Below are 13,566 nucleotides of genomic sequence, written 5' to 3'. Positions count from 1 at the left end.
TTATTCACCTTAAAGACGGAAGGCTAAAATGTTGATGGTGGCAATTCTTACAACAAGTAGTAGTTGGTCTCCAGAGCCACTTCTATCTCTAAAATTCTCTGTTCTTTGCTCTCAGGCTGTAGTTCACCATTGGCAAGAGCCTAGCCACAAGTATTTCAGAAAGGCCCCTGAATTGTCCACATTATGAATTGGATACTTCAAGAATTTACTGCAATTCAATTTAACCAATAATCAAATAAGCAAAAGATCGACATCAGTCATACAACAATAAAAATAACTTCATAAGAATAAGATGGTGGAGTAATGATGAGATAGCAGTTCTAAAAAAAAAAAAATCAGGATGTTTTAATGAACTGCAACTTTAGCAGTGTGATGTGGCAACCAGTAAAAATATGAGCTCTGCTAAGAGGGCCGTAACTTCCAGGGAGAGGTGCGTAAGATACAAAAGGGGTGTTGTGTTCAGTTATTGGAGCCATAGTTTAACAAGGACATTGAGAAGCTGGAGAGGATATAGAAAAGGACAGCTAAGATGGTAAAGGGTCTTGAGTCCCTGCCATATGAGGAACAGTTGAAGGAACTGGCCATGTTTAACTTGGAAAAGAGAAAATTCAAGTGAGACTTGAAGATAGCCATTGTCAAGTATTTGAAGGACTGTAACGTGGAGAAAAGATTACATCTCTTCCTTTCAGCCCCAGTGGGTGAAAAATTATAAAGAGAACAATAAATCTAGGCTTGATGTCAGGAAAAACTTCCTAACTATTAAAACTATCCCAAAGTGGAGGGGGCTGCCTTAAGACATAGATGGTTCCTCTTCCCTCAAGGTCTTCAAGCAGAAGCTGGATGATCACTTGTTGGGTATGTTACAGAGAAGATTCCTTTCATGTGTGGTTTAGACTAGGTCATCGCTAAGATCTCTTCTAGCTTTCAGATTTTGTGATTCTGTAAAACATTTATTGAATTCTTACCACAGGTTTATTATGTGCTTAGCAGGATGCCAAGAAGTATGAGATATGGACCCATTCTATCTGGTTGCCCTCTTGTGGACACTATCTTACAGTTTGATTGGGAAGAAATTGTACATTTCAATAAGACAACCAACATATATGCACACATAATAATGCAAAGAAGGCACATTACACGTTACAGAAATGATACAGACAATAAATTCCCAAGGAATTCCAAAGAAGGAGCAAACATTGTGGAAGGAGAGGTCAGGATAGACTTATGGGATGTACTGGGTCTTGAAGTAAGATTTAGTACAATTTAGATAAAAGGAAATGGGAGGGCATACCCATCATGGGAGTGAACAAAAGGACAAAGACAGGACTGTGCATGCTTGAGAGTGTGTGTATACTGAATAGACCAACCCTGACTAAAAGAAAGACCTAAAGGTCCTCTCCCAGGTCTGAAATGTACACATTTTTCACTTCCACCTTTGAGAATTCTTCTCTTCCTGAAGAACTTAGCTCGGGTACCTTCTTCCTCCTCAGATACCATGAGTACCACTCCCTTCCCCATCCCTGCCTCTGGTGAAGGCCTGCTCTAGCTCCTAAAAGTTCACCTAGTAGACTTTACCTTCATCACACTCTACCAGGTGATATACTTAGCTATATAGATGTCATGTCCCCCTTTCAGGTCAATATAAGTTCTTTGAAGGCCACTTGTCACTTTTTTTTTTATTGTTGTGGTTAGCAGAGAATATGACTGCTTAATGAATGTTCATTGTTGTTGAATTTGCATTGATGTGCCATGAATTATGGGATTATGTAGTTGGGAAGGGCCCAGATATGGGAAGACCTAAAAAATTGGCAGTAAAGAACCTTGAAGAATTTTAAGTGGAGGAATAAAATGCTGAAATCTGGCAGCACCAGGAGGATGCACTTAAAAGGAAAGACTCGAAACAAGGGCCCCAGCTAGAAGCAAGTAGTAGTATTGGTTCAGGTAACAGCAGACCTGATTCTTGTCCTGAATTTTCCATTTGAATCATCCTCGCAAGAGAACTGAAGATCCAAAGAGATAAATAAATGACTAGTCCAGTGTCACACAACTACTTTGTAGCAGCCCCAGGGCCAGGATCCAGCTCCTCTGACCCCAAGTCCAGCGTTCCTTCCAATACATAATGTTATTTCTCAAATGCACAAGGGACCCACAAGGGTATAATTACTCTTTGCAGATGCAATCTACAGCGAAACATATGCACTGGCAAATATAAACTCAAGTGGCTCTGTATGTAAACACCATCCTCCCAGTCCACTGTAAAAATAACTGTCCATTTCAGTGACATTCTAAAGGAACAAAGCCATTCTGATGTCTCATTTTGCTCGTTAAAAATGGATTCTTCCTTTAATCCTCCTGGATCATTTTAATGTCATTAATTTACATAAAAATGTATCTGTCCTGAACCCAAAAACCTGGAAACCTTATGGCAAGCTGGTGTACAATGGAACTTGCCAAAGAGCTTTTAGTCTGATAGTTGCTGCCAAAGCACAGCCCTGTGGTCCATTCCTCCCTTTGGCACACAGGGATATTGGTGAGGGGAAGTGGGGAGAGACTGGGTGACTCCAGGAAGTGACATGAGAATATTCCTAAGGCTTGAGTATTGCCAGAATAGGGAGCTCTAATCACTGCTGGTTTGTGTAGTCCCCAGACTTCCTCTCCTGAGTAGGCAAGAACTCTGGTATAATAGATTTTGGGACTGTCTGATGAAAATACCTGTTTGAAAATCCAACTCAGTCTTCACAAATCTACATAAATTTATGGTATTGGGCTAGCCTTAGACATAATCAGAGTACAGTTCTATCTAACAAATGGTATTTGAGGGGCAATGAGTTGACCTCTCTTTGCAGTGTCCACATTCCAGCTGTCTAGGTTCCCAGAAGTTAGTCAGATCATTTCTGAAACTTTGTGCTCAGGTGTGGATTGGCATATTTAATCAGTCAATCAATGAACATTTATTAAGTACCTTCTCTATATTAGGCACTAGGCTAGATGCTAGGGATATAAGATGAAAAAAAAAAATTGCAAGTCTCTGCCTTCCAAAAGCTTACATTGTATATTAAGAGTTTACATTCTACCTATCCTCATTCTGTCTTTAGCTGAGTCATGTAAGGAACAATAGAGATCATTTCAATGGAAGGTATTATGGGGAATAAAAAGGCAGGGAAAAATACTATAGTCATCCTTAAGTATTTGAAGTAATTTCATATGGAAGAGGGAATAGACATATTCTGCATAGAAGCAGAGAGCAAAACCAGGAGCAGTGAGTGGAAGTTACAGGAGGTAGGTTTTAATTTTATAGATGGAAGGGCTATACAATCAAACAGATGAACAGGTTGTTTCAAGAAATACTGAGCTGCATCACTAGAATCATTCAATCTGGAGTTATATGAACCATGTAGGGAATATTGTAGAAGGAGTTGTTATTTAAGGTGGGAGGTTAGACTCAGCAGCTACTGAGGTACCACATTATCTCTAAAATGGAAGGAAATATTCTCCTTGCAAGACTACTTACAGTAATAATATGCTTAGCAAGTACTTTTTGTAGATAAAATTGCATTTCAGCCTATTTCCCTTCTGAATTATCACATTTAGATAACTCCCTTTGAGAGGGGTGGATATGTTAAGGGGTAGACTTGTCATTTCATTAGTGTTGGAAGCTCCCAATCAGCTAACACCCTCTACAAATACAGAAGTACCTTTTCGTAGATTTAATCTTGGAGGGATGCTTAGGGCATTACTTAGGGTACACAGCCAGTATGGGTTAGAGGTGGATCTTTTTGACTCCAAGACAAAGTTCTATAATCACTAATTCAATTTCTCAATCTCCTCAGTTCCCATGATCTACTTTTCCACTTCACCTTAGCCACATACAGAAAGAAATAGCCATACTTGCTTTTGCCATCAGTCACAAATGTTCTACTTTTGTGTTCATGAGCTTTATCTGATCCTAACATTTTATCATTCCATATTTCTCTGCTTCAGGCCCCCTACTCTGATCTCTCTCTCTAATCCAGTACTTTCCTAGGCTATTGCCCCTTCACCTGTTGCAGTCTTTTCTTTTACCAGTCTTGAACCCTTGGTGAACCAGTTCAACTCTACACTATGCTATAATCTCAAATTCTTTTTATTCTTGTCTTATCACTAGTCACACTTTGCCAAGCCAAACTCTAGATTTCTCCCTACCATCTATCTGCTTTGCTCCTCCACCATGAGCTGTGGATGAGCCTCCCTGGAGAAAATCACAACACAGTAGGAACTGAGTTCACTACAAATTTATGTAATCTCAGCTGGGACCTCACTGAAGTAAAGTACCTCTTCAGTTCCTCCCTAATTGATTCTCTCACCACAGGATCAGTTCCAAAATCACTTGTTTCTTTTCAAGGCTCCCACAGCTTCTCTTCCCCTAATCTCTGCTGAATTTAGGAAGATTCTGAAGATCACCTGTCAGGATAATGTCTGAGGTCCTTACTTGAACTAAACTGCTAAGCATTCAAACTCTGCTTCAGAGAGCGCAACTCCAATGGGCTGGCCATGTTGTTTGAATGCAAAAAAATATGCTTTCCAAAAAGACTGTTTTAGGGAGAACTCACTCAGGGCAAGCGTTCATGTGGTGGTCAGAAGAAGCAATACAAGGACACTCTCAAGGTCTCTCTTAGGTACTTTGGAATTGATTGTGTGACATGGAAGACACTGGCACAGGACCTCCCAGCATGGCGTGCCCACATCAGAGGAAGTGTTGTGCTCTATGAGCAAAGAAGAATTGAAATAGTTCAAAGGAAACACAGGATGCGCAAATTTAGAGTATCCAATCCAAATGCTCACATGCACCGTGCCCGACCTATAGTAGAGCTCATTCCAAGCTCATGTTGGTCTGATCAACTACAGTTGGACACATTGAAACTTGACTCTAGCATAATGATGTTGTTTTGGTGCTCTTCAAGAACGAAGGACAACAACCAACCAACCAACCAGTTGAGCACATCATCTTCTATTTCAATGAAAAAACTTGATGCCATTTGCTGAGAGCTCCATGTTCTCCCCTTCTCACCTCACATTCCTCTGACTTTGCCCCACATTATCTCCTTCTTAACTGATGAAAAGTGGACTTTCTCCTGGCCAAGGCCAAACCTTCCCTTTCCTATCATTTTCTTCTATCTTCATTTTAATTCCCTAATTTTCAATCTCTTTATCTACTTTTGCCTTCAAGCACGCCATTGTCTTCCTCATCCTTTAAAAAAAAACCCTCAGTGAATTCTACTTTCCCCACTAACAATCACCTTATTTTCTCTTTTCCTCTTCTCAGCAAAAGCCCTTGAAAAGAGTTTTTATTCAACGCCTTCCCTTTCTCTCCTCACAGTCTTTTAAACTTTCTGAAGTTTGGCTTCTGATCTCATCAATTCAAGTAAACCTGTCTCTAGAGTTACCAATAACCTCTTCATTGCCCAATCTAAATGGCCTTTTCTCAAACCTCAGCTTTATTTAACTCTTTGTAGCCTCTGATACAGTTGATCATCTCCTTCTAGATAGTCTCACCTCTCTGAAGTCTTCATGACACTGCTGTTTTGGGAGGGTTCTCCTACCTGTCCAATGACTCCTCTTGAGTCTTTGCTTGGTCTTTATCCATGTCTGCCCACTGACTCTCTACAGCATTATCCTGGGCCCACTTCTCTTTTCTCTACATCCTGATCTCATTGGAATCTCAATTGTCATCTCAATGCATAATTTTCCCCGGATCAATATTTGCAGTCCTGGTTTCTCTCCATTTCTCCAGTCCCATATCACAAACTGCTTCTTGGATGTTTTTAACTGAATCCCCTATGGACATTTCAAACTCAACATACCCAAAAGAAAACTCATTATCTTTCCTTCCAAATCTTCCCTTCTTTCAAATGTCTGCATCGCTATCTAGGGCATGACCATTCTCCCAGCTTTGCTATCCCATTGTCATCCCCAACTCCTCACTCTTAACCTCCATCCCAGTCAATTGTCAAATCTTGTCATTTCTACCTTTACAACACCTCTTTTCTAGAGATCACCTTTTGTCAGCTCACACAGCCATCACCTCAGGTCAGGCCCTCATCCCCTCTTGCCTAGACTACTTAGAATAATTTTTCTAATTTTTCTCCTTGACTCAGATCTCTTCCTACTCCATTCTGGACTCCACTTGGCTGCCAAAGTATTTTCCAAAGTAGAAGTCAAACCTACACACACACACACACACACACACTCTCTCTCTCTCAATAAACTTCAGTGGCTCCTTGTTTCACCTAAGATCAAATAAGATAAAAAAAAATAAAAAATCAAATGGTTTTGACATTTAAAGCTCTTTATAGCCTGGTCCCTTCCTATTCTATATTACGTACAAAGCAGTCCATACTAGCCCCCTTTCTCTTTCTCACATGTGATGCTCCATCCCCTATCTCCATGCCTTTCGTCTGTCTGTTCCACGTGTCTGGCTTGTTCTACCTCCTATCTCTACATCCTGAAATCTCTGACTTCCTTTTAAGGTTCAAATATCATCTTTTCCAGAAGATCTTTCCAGACCTCCCCAGATGGTAGTACCTTCCCCTCTGAGATTGCCTTCCATCTACCTTGTATGTATCTTTATGCACTTAATTGTTACATGTCTTCCTTACTATAATGTGAGCTTCTTGAGGAAGGGCCTATTTTCTCTTTTCTTTGTATCCCAAGAACTTAACACAGTCCCTGGCACAGAATAAGCCTTTAATTAATGCATACTGGTTAATTGATTTAAGGATCTAAATTAATGAGTTTTACATAAAGCAAACATGCTTGAGATCAGCTAACACAGAATGGGAAGTGAACCATGGGACCCAGAGCAGCAAAGAAAAAGGCCAAGAAAGAGCATCAGAATAAATTAAAGGATTAGGAATAGAGGAAGAAAAAGAGAGGAGGAAGAGTATGAAGGAATGAAAGGGGAGGAAAGAGAAAGGAGAAGAGGGGAGAAATGGTGAGTGTTGAAGAACAAGCTAATGGTGGTCTCATAAATTAAGTCAGATACCTGTGGCTTTGAGGGGCTACAGAATCATTATGAATGTAATGGAGAAATGTCTGTTCTCCATTCACACCCCATCCCACATACTCCACAGCTTTGATTCTACATGTAGTATAAATTCCTGTCATGCAGAAGCATTTGCTTAGGTCTCATGGTTTCTCCTAGGACCAGAGCAAGCTTTATAGAACCAATGTGTATGTCCCCTTATGTCACTTTTAGGTGTCCAAAAGAAAATATCCAGACCTTTATGACTTATATGTGCCAGAGACAATCAGTTTTTTTTATTATAACTTCCAAAACCTCACAGTCTATATGTTCATTCAGTAACAATAATAATAATAATGAAAATAGAATGAAATATAGAAATATGAAATATATATGAATAGAAATATGAAATAGAATGAAAATAGAAATGTTATACATGTTTTCCAATTCTACTTTCTTATCCTTTTTTTAACTGCCAGGAGGTGGCTGAACCACTTTTGGACCTGAAGGAAGGGATAGATCAATTGGAAAATAATAAAACCCTGGGCTTCATTCTGTCTACTTTGTTAGCCATTGGGAACTTCCTCAATGGTTCTAATGTAAGCATCTTAATATCTTCTACCCGCTTTTTTGGTAATAGGAGTATTTATTAACAAAGATTACAGCTGTGATTTCTCATGATGTGCCATTTAACAAAACTCTTAATTTATTATTCAGGGAAATATGGGATATAGTATATCCTGAGAATGCATGTAACTACCAGTGCTTCTAATGTAGACCTTCAGCTTTTATGTCAATATATCATCTTGGGAACAGTCTGCACATTTTTCCTAATGTATACTTATTACTGTCAAAGGGGCATCTGTAGCGCCTTTCTCTTTTTCAGTTTTTTCCATGCTGCATGTTCAAAAATGTTTATGTTTCAGACGAGTCTAACACTTCAAATTAAATTGTAAGTGAAAGGAGGTAAAAGAAAAGCTGATAAGATGGGAAGGAGGATGGAGAGAGAGGCTGAGGCTGCTAGGTAGCAAGGAACCTGAGGGAGGACATCAGAATACCGGAGATGAAACTGGGTCATCACAGGCACATTTAATTTGCCCTACACTAAAGGTGTTTGGTGAAGGAATAATGGGGAGATGAGTCCTTGTACTATAGAATGTCCATCCCTGTAATTCCTAAGGATTGGAAAGAAGATGCTTTTAAACCAGGCACAGTTTCCTAGTACAGCTTCATGTTCTGTTTAGGAGACTGAGAAACAAAACAGGTTTAAGCTTATTCCCTTTTTCTTTTCTTGCCAAACAGGCCAAAGCATTTGAGTTGAGCTACCTTGAGAAGGTTCCAGAAGTCAAAGACACTGTGCACAAACAGTCTCTCCTTCACCATGTGTGCACAATGGTGGTGGAAAATTTCCCAGACAGTACAGATCTATATTCCGAGATTGGGGCCATCACTAGGTCAGCCAAGGTATGTCTATGAACAATGAAGAAAACTTTTGCCTTTGCTACAGATGTTGGATCTTAAACAGTCTTCTCCAGAATAAATGCTTAAGTGTTGCTTTCACTCTTTCTACTCTGGTACCTATTATGAATGTGACTTCCTAATGAATTTTAAAGGCACTTCCTTCACCTCTGGTTCTCTGTGAGACTGTTTCCCACTGATGTCTTTAAGACAATCATGCAGCCCCCTGCTAATTTTTACTTAATACCTTGGCACAGAAAATACCAGAGTTTGATTTATTGGTAAACAGAATGAATTGCCATCTCCTTGATTCATATGTTTCCTGCAATGGGGCAGATTGTGACCATCCATGCCTAACCATTGTGCTGAGCTCTTGTCAATGTCCTTCTATAAGTGCACTGTAAAAGGAAATGGAGAGAAAGGAGAGACATCCAATGAGTTTAAAGTCCTCCTTGATTTCTCCTGACATCAAGAACATACTAGTAGAGCGCTCTGACTATTCACCCATCATCCCTCACTCTTGTCAGTCCATGATTTGACAGTTGACTGCTATGGAGGTTAAGAGCGAGGAGCTGGAGATGACAATGGGATGGCAAAGTTGGGAGGATGGTCATGCCCTAGACAGCAATGCAGACATCTGAAAGAAGAGAAAGTTTGGGAGGAAAGATAATAAGTTCTCTTTTGGATATGATAATCATATCCCTCACTGTTGTCATGTGACCAACCCATCCTCTCTTCCTATCATACATTTCCCTGATGACAACTTTTACTCCTGCTCTTCTTCCAAGTTTCTCATTGGTTGCTGTTGGTAATACTGGTTTTCTAAACTGCTCTCCTTAATCTTCACACCGAACACAGGATATTGTCCTAAGGCATAAAATTAAAAAGAGTAGCTGTGTTCTTCCACCTTCCCTCTCTCCAAACCCCTTTTATCACCTGGGAATAAGAAAATATCAGGTTCATGTAGTGTTGGATCTGAGAGCAGCAGGCCTTTATAGAGTGGAGCCATTGGAATGAAGTATGTGCCATGAAGGAGGAGAGAGTAAGGAAGAAAGTAGGAAAGGAAAAAGGATAAAAAAAGAGAGACTCATTTCTCGTTTGAGCAACTGAGTCCTTCATTTTCCTTCATTTCACCTTCAGAGTTGGCTGGTGGTAATTCTTAGCTTGCTGTTGGAGGTCAAGGCAGTTATGTGATGGTCTTCACTGCATCACTGTTTAAAGCAAATGAGATCACATAGTAAAGCATTTTGCAAACCATAAAATTCCATATAAATGTGAATTTCAAACAATTACTCATTCTTCTAACCTATAATTAGTGAAACATCACTTTAGAGGAAGAAGAGATTATCTTGCTCTACTATATGTGGAAGAGTCTCAGACCAGACGTTTAGCCCTTTCATCTTGCTATGCAAAGTTTGAGTTTTGGTATTTTCTTTCAAGGCATGACAGAAAAATGTAACTCCATTCCCTAGGTTTCACTTGGAAAATAGTTTTACAGCCAAATTATCAGTGTCAACATGCATATGAATGATTTTCAAATTATCATTCCCAGCATTAATCATGTTGTCATTTTCACTTTTTGGCTATTTTCTTATGGGAAATGAATATTATAGCCCAAATGGCCCATGTAAAGATTTGGTGGTCATTTATGACAGAGAGTTTATTAATGTCTCCTTTGTTTTCAGGTTGACTTTGATCAACTTCAAGACAACTTGTGTCAGATGGAACGAAGATGCAAAGCATCCTGGGATCACCTCAAGGCAATTGCTAAACATGAAATGAAACCAGTTTTAAAGCAAAGAATGTCTGAGTTCCTGAAAGACTGTGCAGAAAGAATTATAATTCTGAAGATTGTTCACAGAAGAATAATCAATAGGTAAAAGAGTTGGGACATCAGCATATTAATACTTTGAAAATACTTTTTAAACTAGAATGTCATAAATAAGATTACTAAAATTTGTGCTATAAATTTAAGGCAAGAAGTACTTATTTGTCCTGGATGATCAGTCATTTCATCTGTACAATAGGTTTTTTCTGAGGAAAATAATCATACTATTTCATAGATTCAGAGGATTATATTGTTGAATTGGTACCTAGAACCATCGTTGCAGACAGAATCTTGACAAGGGCTTCTCTGTGCCAGGGGTTCCCTTCTCCTTGAAGAGCAAAAGGAATTTCCAATTTCTTGGCTAACATCTCCAATTATTAGGTCTTTTACTACAGCCTGCATTCTGTCTCTGGAGGATAATAACAAAGGCAGAGTTTCTAAGTCTTTCAAAGTCATTTGTCTTTACAATATTGCTTTCATTTTATAATTTGTTCTACTGTTTCTGCTCACCTCACTCTGGATCATACCATTTCTTATAGCATAGTAGTATTCCATTATATTTATATACTGTAACTTGTTCAGTTACTGAACTGATGGGCATCCCTTGCTTTCCAGACTGATGAGGTTGCTCACCTCTTGTCAGTGAGGTGATGGGCTCAAGATGTACAATGTGACTTAAGTTGTTGGGCATGGCCAATGTGGGAACTATTTTTAAACTATGCATATGTCTTCCAAGGGTTTCCTTTTTCTCTCTTTATCTTTTCTTCAGGGGAGAGAGAGTTGGAAGGAAAAGAAAATAAATGCTTGTTAATTGAAAAAAATAAAATTTTAAAGGGTTGAAAAAGGAACAAGGGCAGAATTGGCAGGATACTTGGTTTCATGATCCATTTCAGTCATGAACACCTTTAACAGACCATGTGTTTCTTTACTGGTAAAAGTATTGTGTAATCAGACACAGAACCCCTCATTTTACAAACGAGGAAACCGAGGCCCTAGGAAGTTAAGGAAGTCATACAGTGCTTAAAAGTGGTTAGGGCAGGGCAATCTTTGCAGAAATCAGACAGTTTTGTCACGTAGACAACATGCACAACTCACATATTTTTCCTTAGGGGAAAAGGGTATGTTATAGGAGTATAATTTCACAGAGTATATAATTAGATAGAAACATCATCCATTTAATATAGCACCATATGTTTTAAATTACTGATTCTCTAAGCAGCAAGTGACTCAGAAGCATCCATGGACATATAGAAGAGGCTTTCAATATGAAGATCAAGTTTCCAGTATCACTAAAATGAACTTTAAAGACACAGTCTATATGGTCTGGATTATTTTTTTTCTTTCCATGAACAAAGTAAGCTGAGAGACAGAGAGAGACAAACACCAAGTTATGGGGCAGTTATTCACTTTACCTTACCTTTTAAACAGCATTTTTAGCATATGACACTAAATACGTTATCTCATTTGTGTGGCATCATATACGATATCTTATTTTATCTTTACAACACCCGATGAGACAGTCTGTAAAGGTATTATTTTCGCTTTATAGATGAAGAAACCCAAGTCTAAGGTCATAGAACCAGTAAGGTGTCAGAACCAAGAAATGAAGGTATATATCGCCAAGGCAATATTCACAGCAACAAGGGCAACTATGAATATGCTGGCGTAGTTCTGAATCATAAAGTATAACAGGCTCTCCATGTAGAAGGCAGAAAAAACACATTTCTTCAGACATCAGGAAGTCAAATCCCAACACCACAAAACCAAATCCATCATAATAACAAAAAAGTCCATCAGAGTAACCAAGAAGTCTATACACATTATCAGGCCTTCCCACAAATGAACACCCTCAAGCAAAATGCCCTTCTCTCACCCACAACCAACTGCCTGCTTCCTGTCTCTCTCTCAGCTCTGACTAGTGTACTTCCTCTCAGCTATGCTGTAGCTCTGCCTCTTCTGTTCCACCCATTCAGCAAGCTCCTCCCCTCACGTGTGACTTAGACTTCCATGTGATTTAAGCAGATTACATGGGCCTATTAATGGATGGAAAAGATCTTCAAATTAAGCTAAAAATATGTTAACAATACAAGGTACTGACTCATTCCTTGTCTCTTTGAAATCATGCTAGTTTTTTGGCTTCACACAAACACTGAACAGATTTGCTTCATTTTGCTCCAACCAAAACAGTGGTTTGGTACCCACTCCCTGCCAAGTGCTATGCTAGATGCCTGGGATACAAAAATACCAGCAAAACAGCCCTTGCCTTTAAGGAGCTTACATTCTGCTGAGAAGATAAAGCAAGATTCTTTTAAGTTCTTGACTACCCTGGTGCACTTAAAATATTGGTAAATGCTACCCCCAAAAAACTATTTTAAAATCAACTTTTTAAGAGCATTTCTCTTGCTAACAGAGAGGTGCTCATGTATGTCTCATATATAAATAAATACATATGTACACACATATGTACATGTATATGCATGTATATACACATATACATGAGATGATTTTTCATTATTCTTAGTATAATAGGTAGAATTAAGATAAAATTAAATGTTTTTTTTATTTACAGATATCAATAATAGTTACATGGATAGATTTTCTTTTCCTTCTTCCCTCAATATCTTCCTTCTCTCCATCAGTCCTATTTCATATTCTGATGACTAACAGAATTGGGCAGAATCCAAAGGTTCCGTCAAAAGTAAGACTGTAGGTGACTAGATGTTCTACATTAGGTAGGATGACTTCCTGTCCTTACTGGTACATCCATCAAAATGTCCCTCATCAACACCATTTCCATCCCACAGAGCTACTATCACCTCTTTCTTACTCTTTCCATCCTCAATGAGAGTAATATCTGAATGTGGAATTGAAACTCTTTTATTTCCTATACAGTTGAATCTATTTAATTCAAACTCCAGTATTCAAACCAGTATGTAAACATTCAAACAAGGGAAGGGAAGGGGAAATAAATAAGCATTTATATAGAATCTACTATGTGCCAAGCACTGTGCTGAGAACTTTGGAAATATTTCATTTAATTCTCAAAAACTTTGTGAAGCATTTTCTGTTATTTTCCCATTTGACAATTGAAGAAACTGAGGCAAACAGAGGTTAAAGGACTAGCCCAGTGTCACACAGCTAGTATTTGGTTTAAATTTGAACTCAGATCTTTCTGACTTCAGACCCAACACTCTATCCACTGTACCACCTAACTGCAAAGAGCTAAATCAGTTTATCTGTGTATTACTTAGGAGAATCTATTCAAATTTAAAGATTCATC

General features: G+C 38.7%; 1 protein-coding gene across 1 annotated transcript in view; it reads left to right on the top strand.

Annotated features, from left to right (window-relative positions):
• Positions 1-13,566, top strand: part of FHOD3 (formin homology 2 domain containing 3) — a 707,140-nt gene that overhangs the window by 666,724 nt on the left and 26,850 nt on the right. The window contains 3 exon segments of the mRNA XM_072599353.1: positions 7,480-7,599; positions 8,303-8,464; positions 10,144-10,334. Of these exon segments, the coding sequence (XP_072455454.1) occupies positions 7,480-7,599; positions 8,303-8,464; positions 10,144-10,334 (473 nt within the window).

Source organism: Notamacropus eugenii, chromosome 4 (genome assembly GCF_028372415.1).
Source record: "Notamacropus eugenii isolate mMacEug1 chromosome 4, mMacEug1.pri_v2, whole genome shotgun sequence".
Taxonomy (NCBI): domain Eukaryota; kingdom Metazoa; phylum Chordata; class Mammalia; order Diprotodontia; family Macropodidae; genus Notamacropus; species Notamacropus eugenii.
Note: the sequence above shows the minus strand (reverse complement) of the source record. Positions and strands in the feature narration are given on the sequence as shown.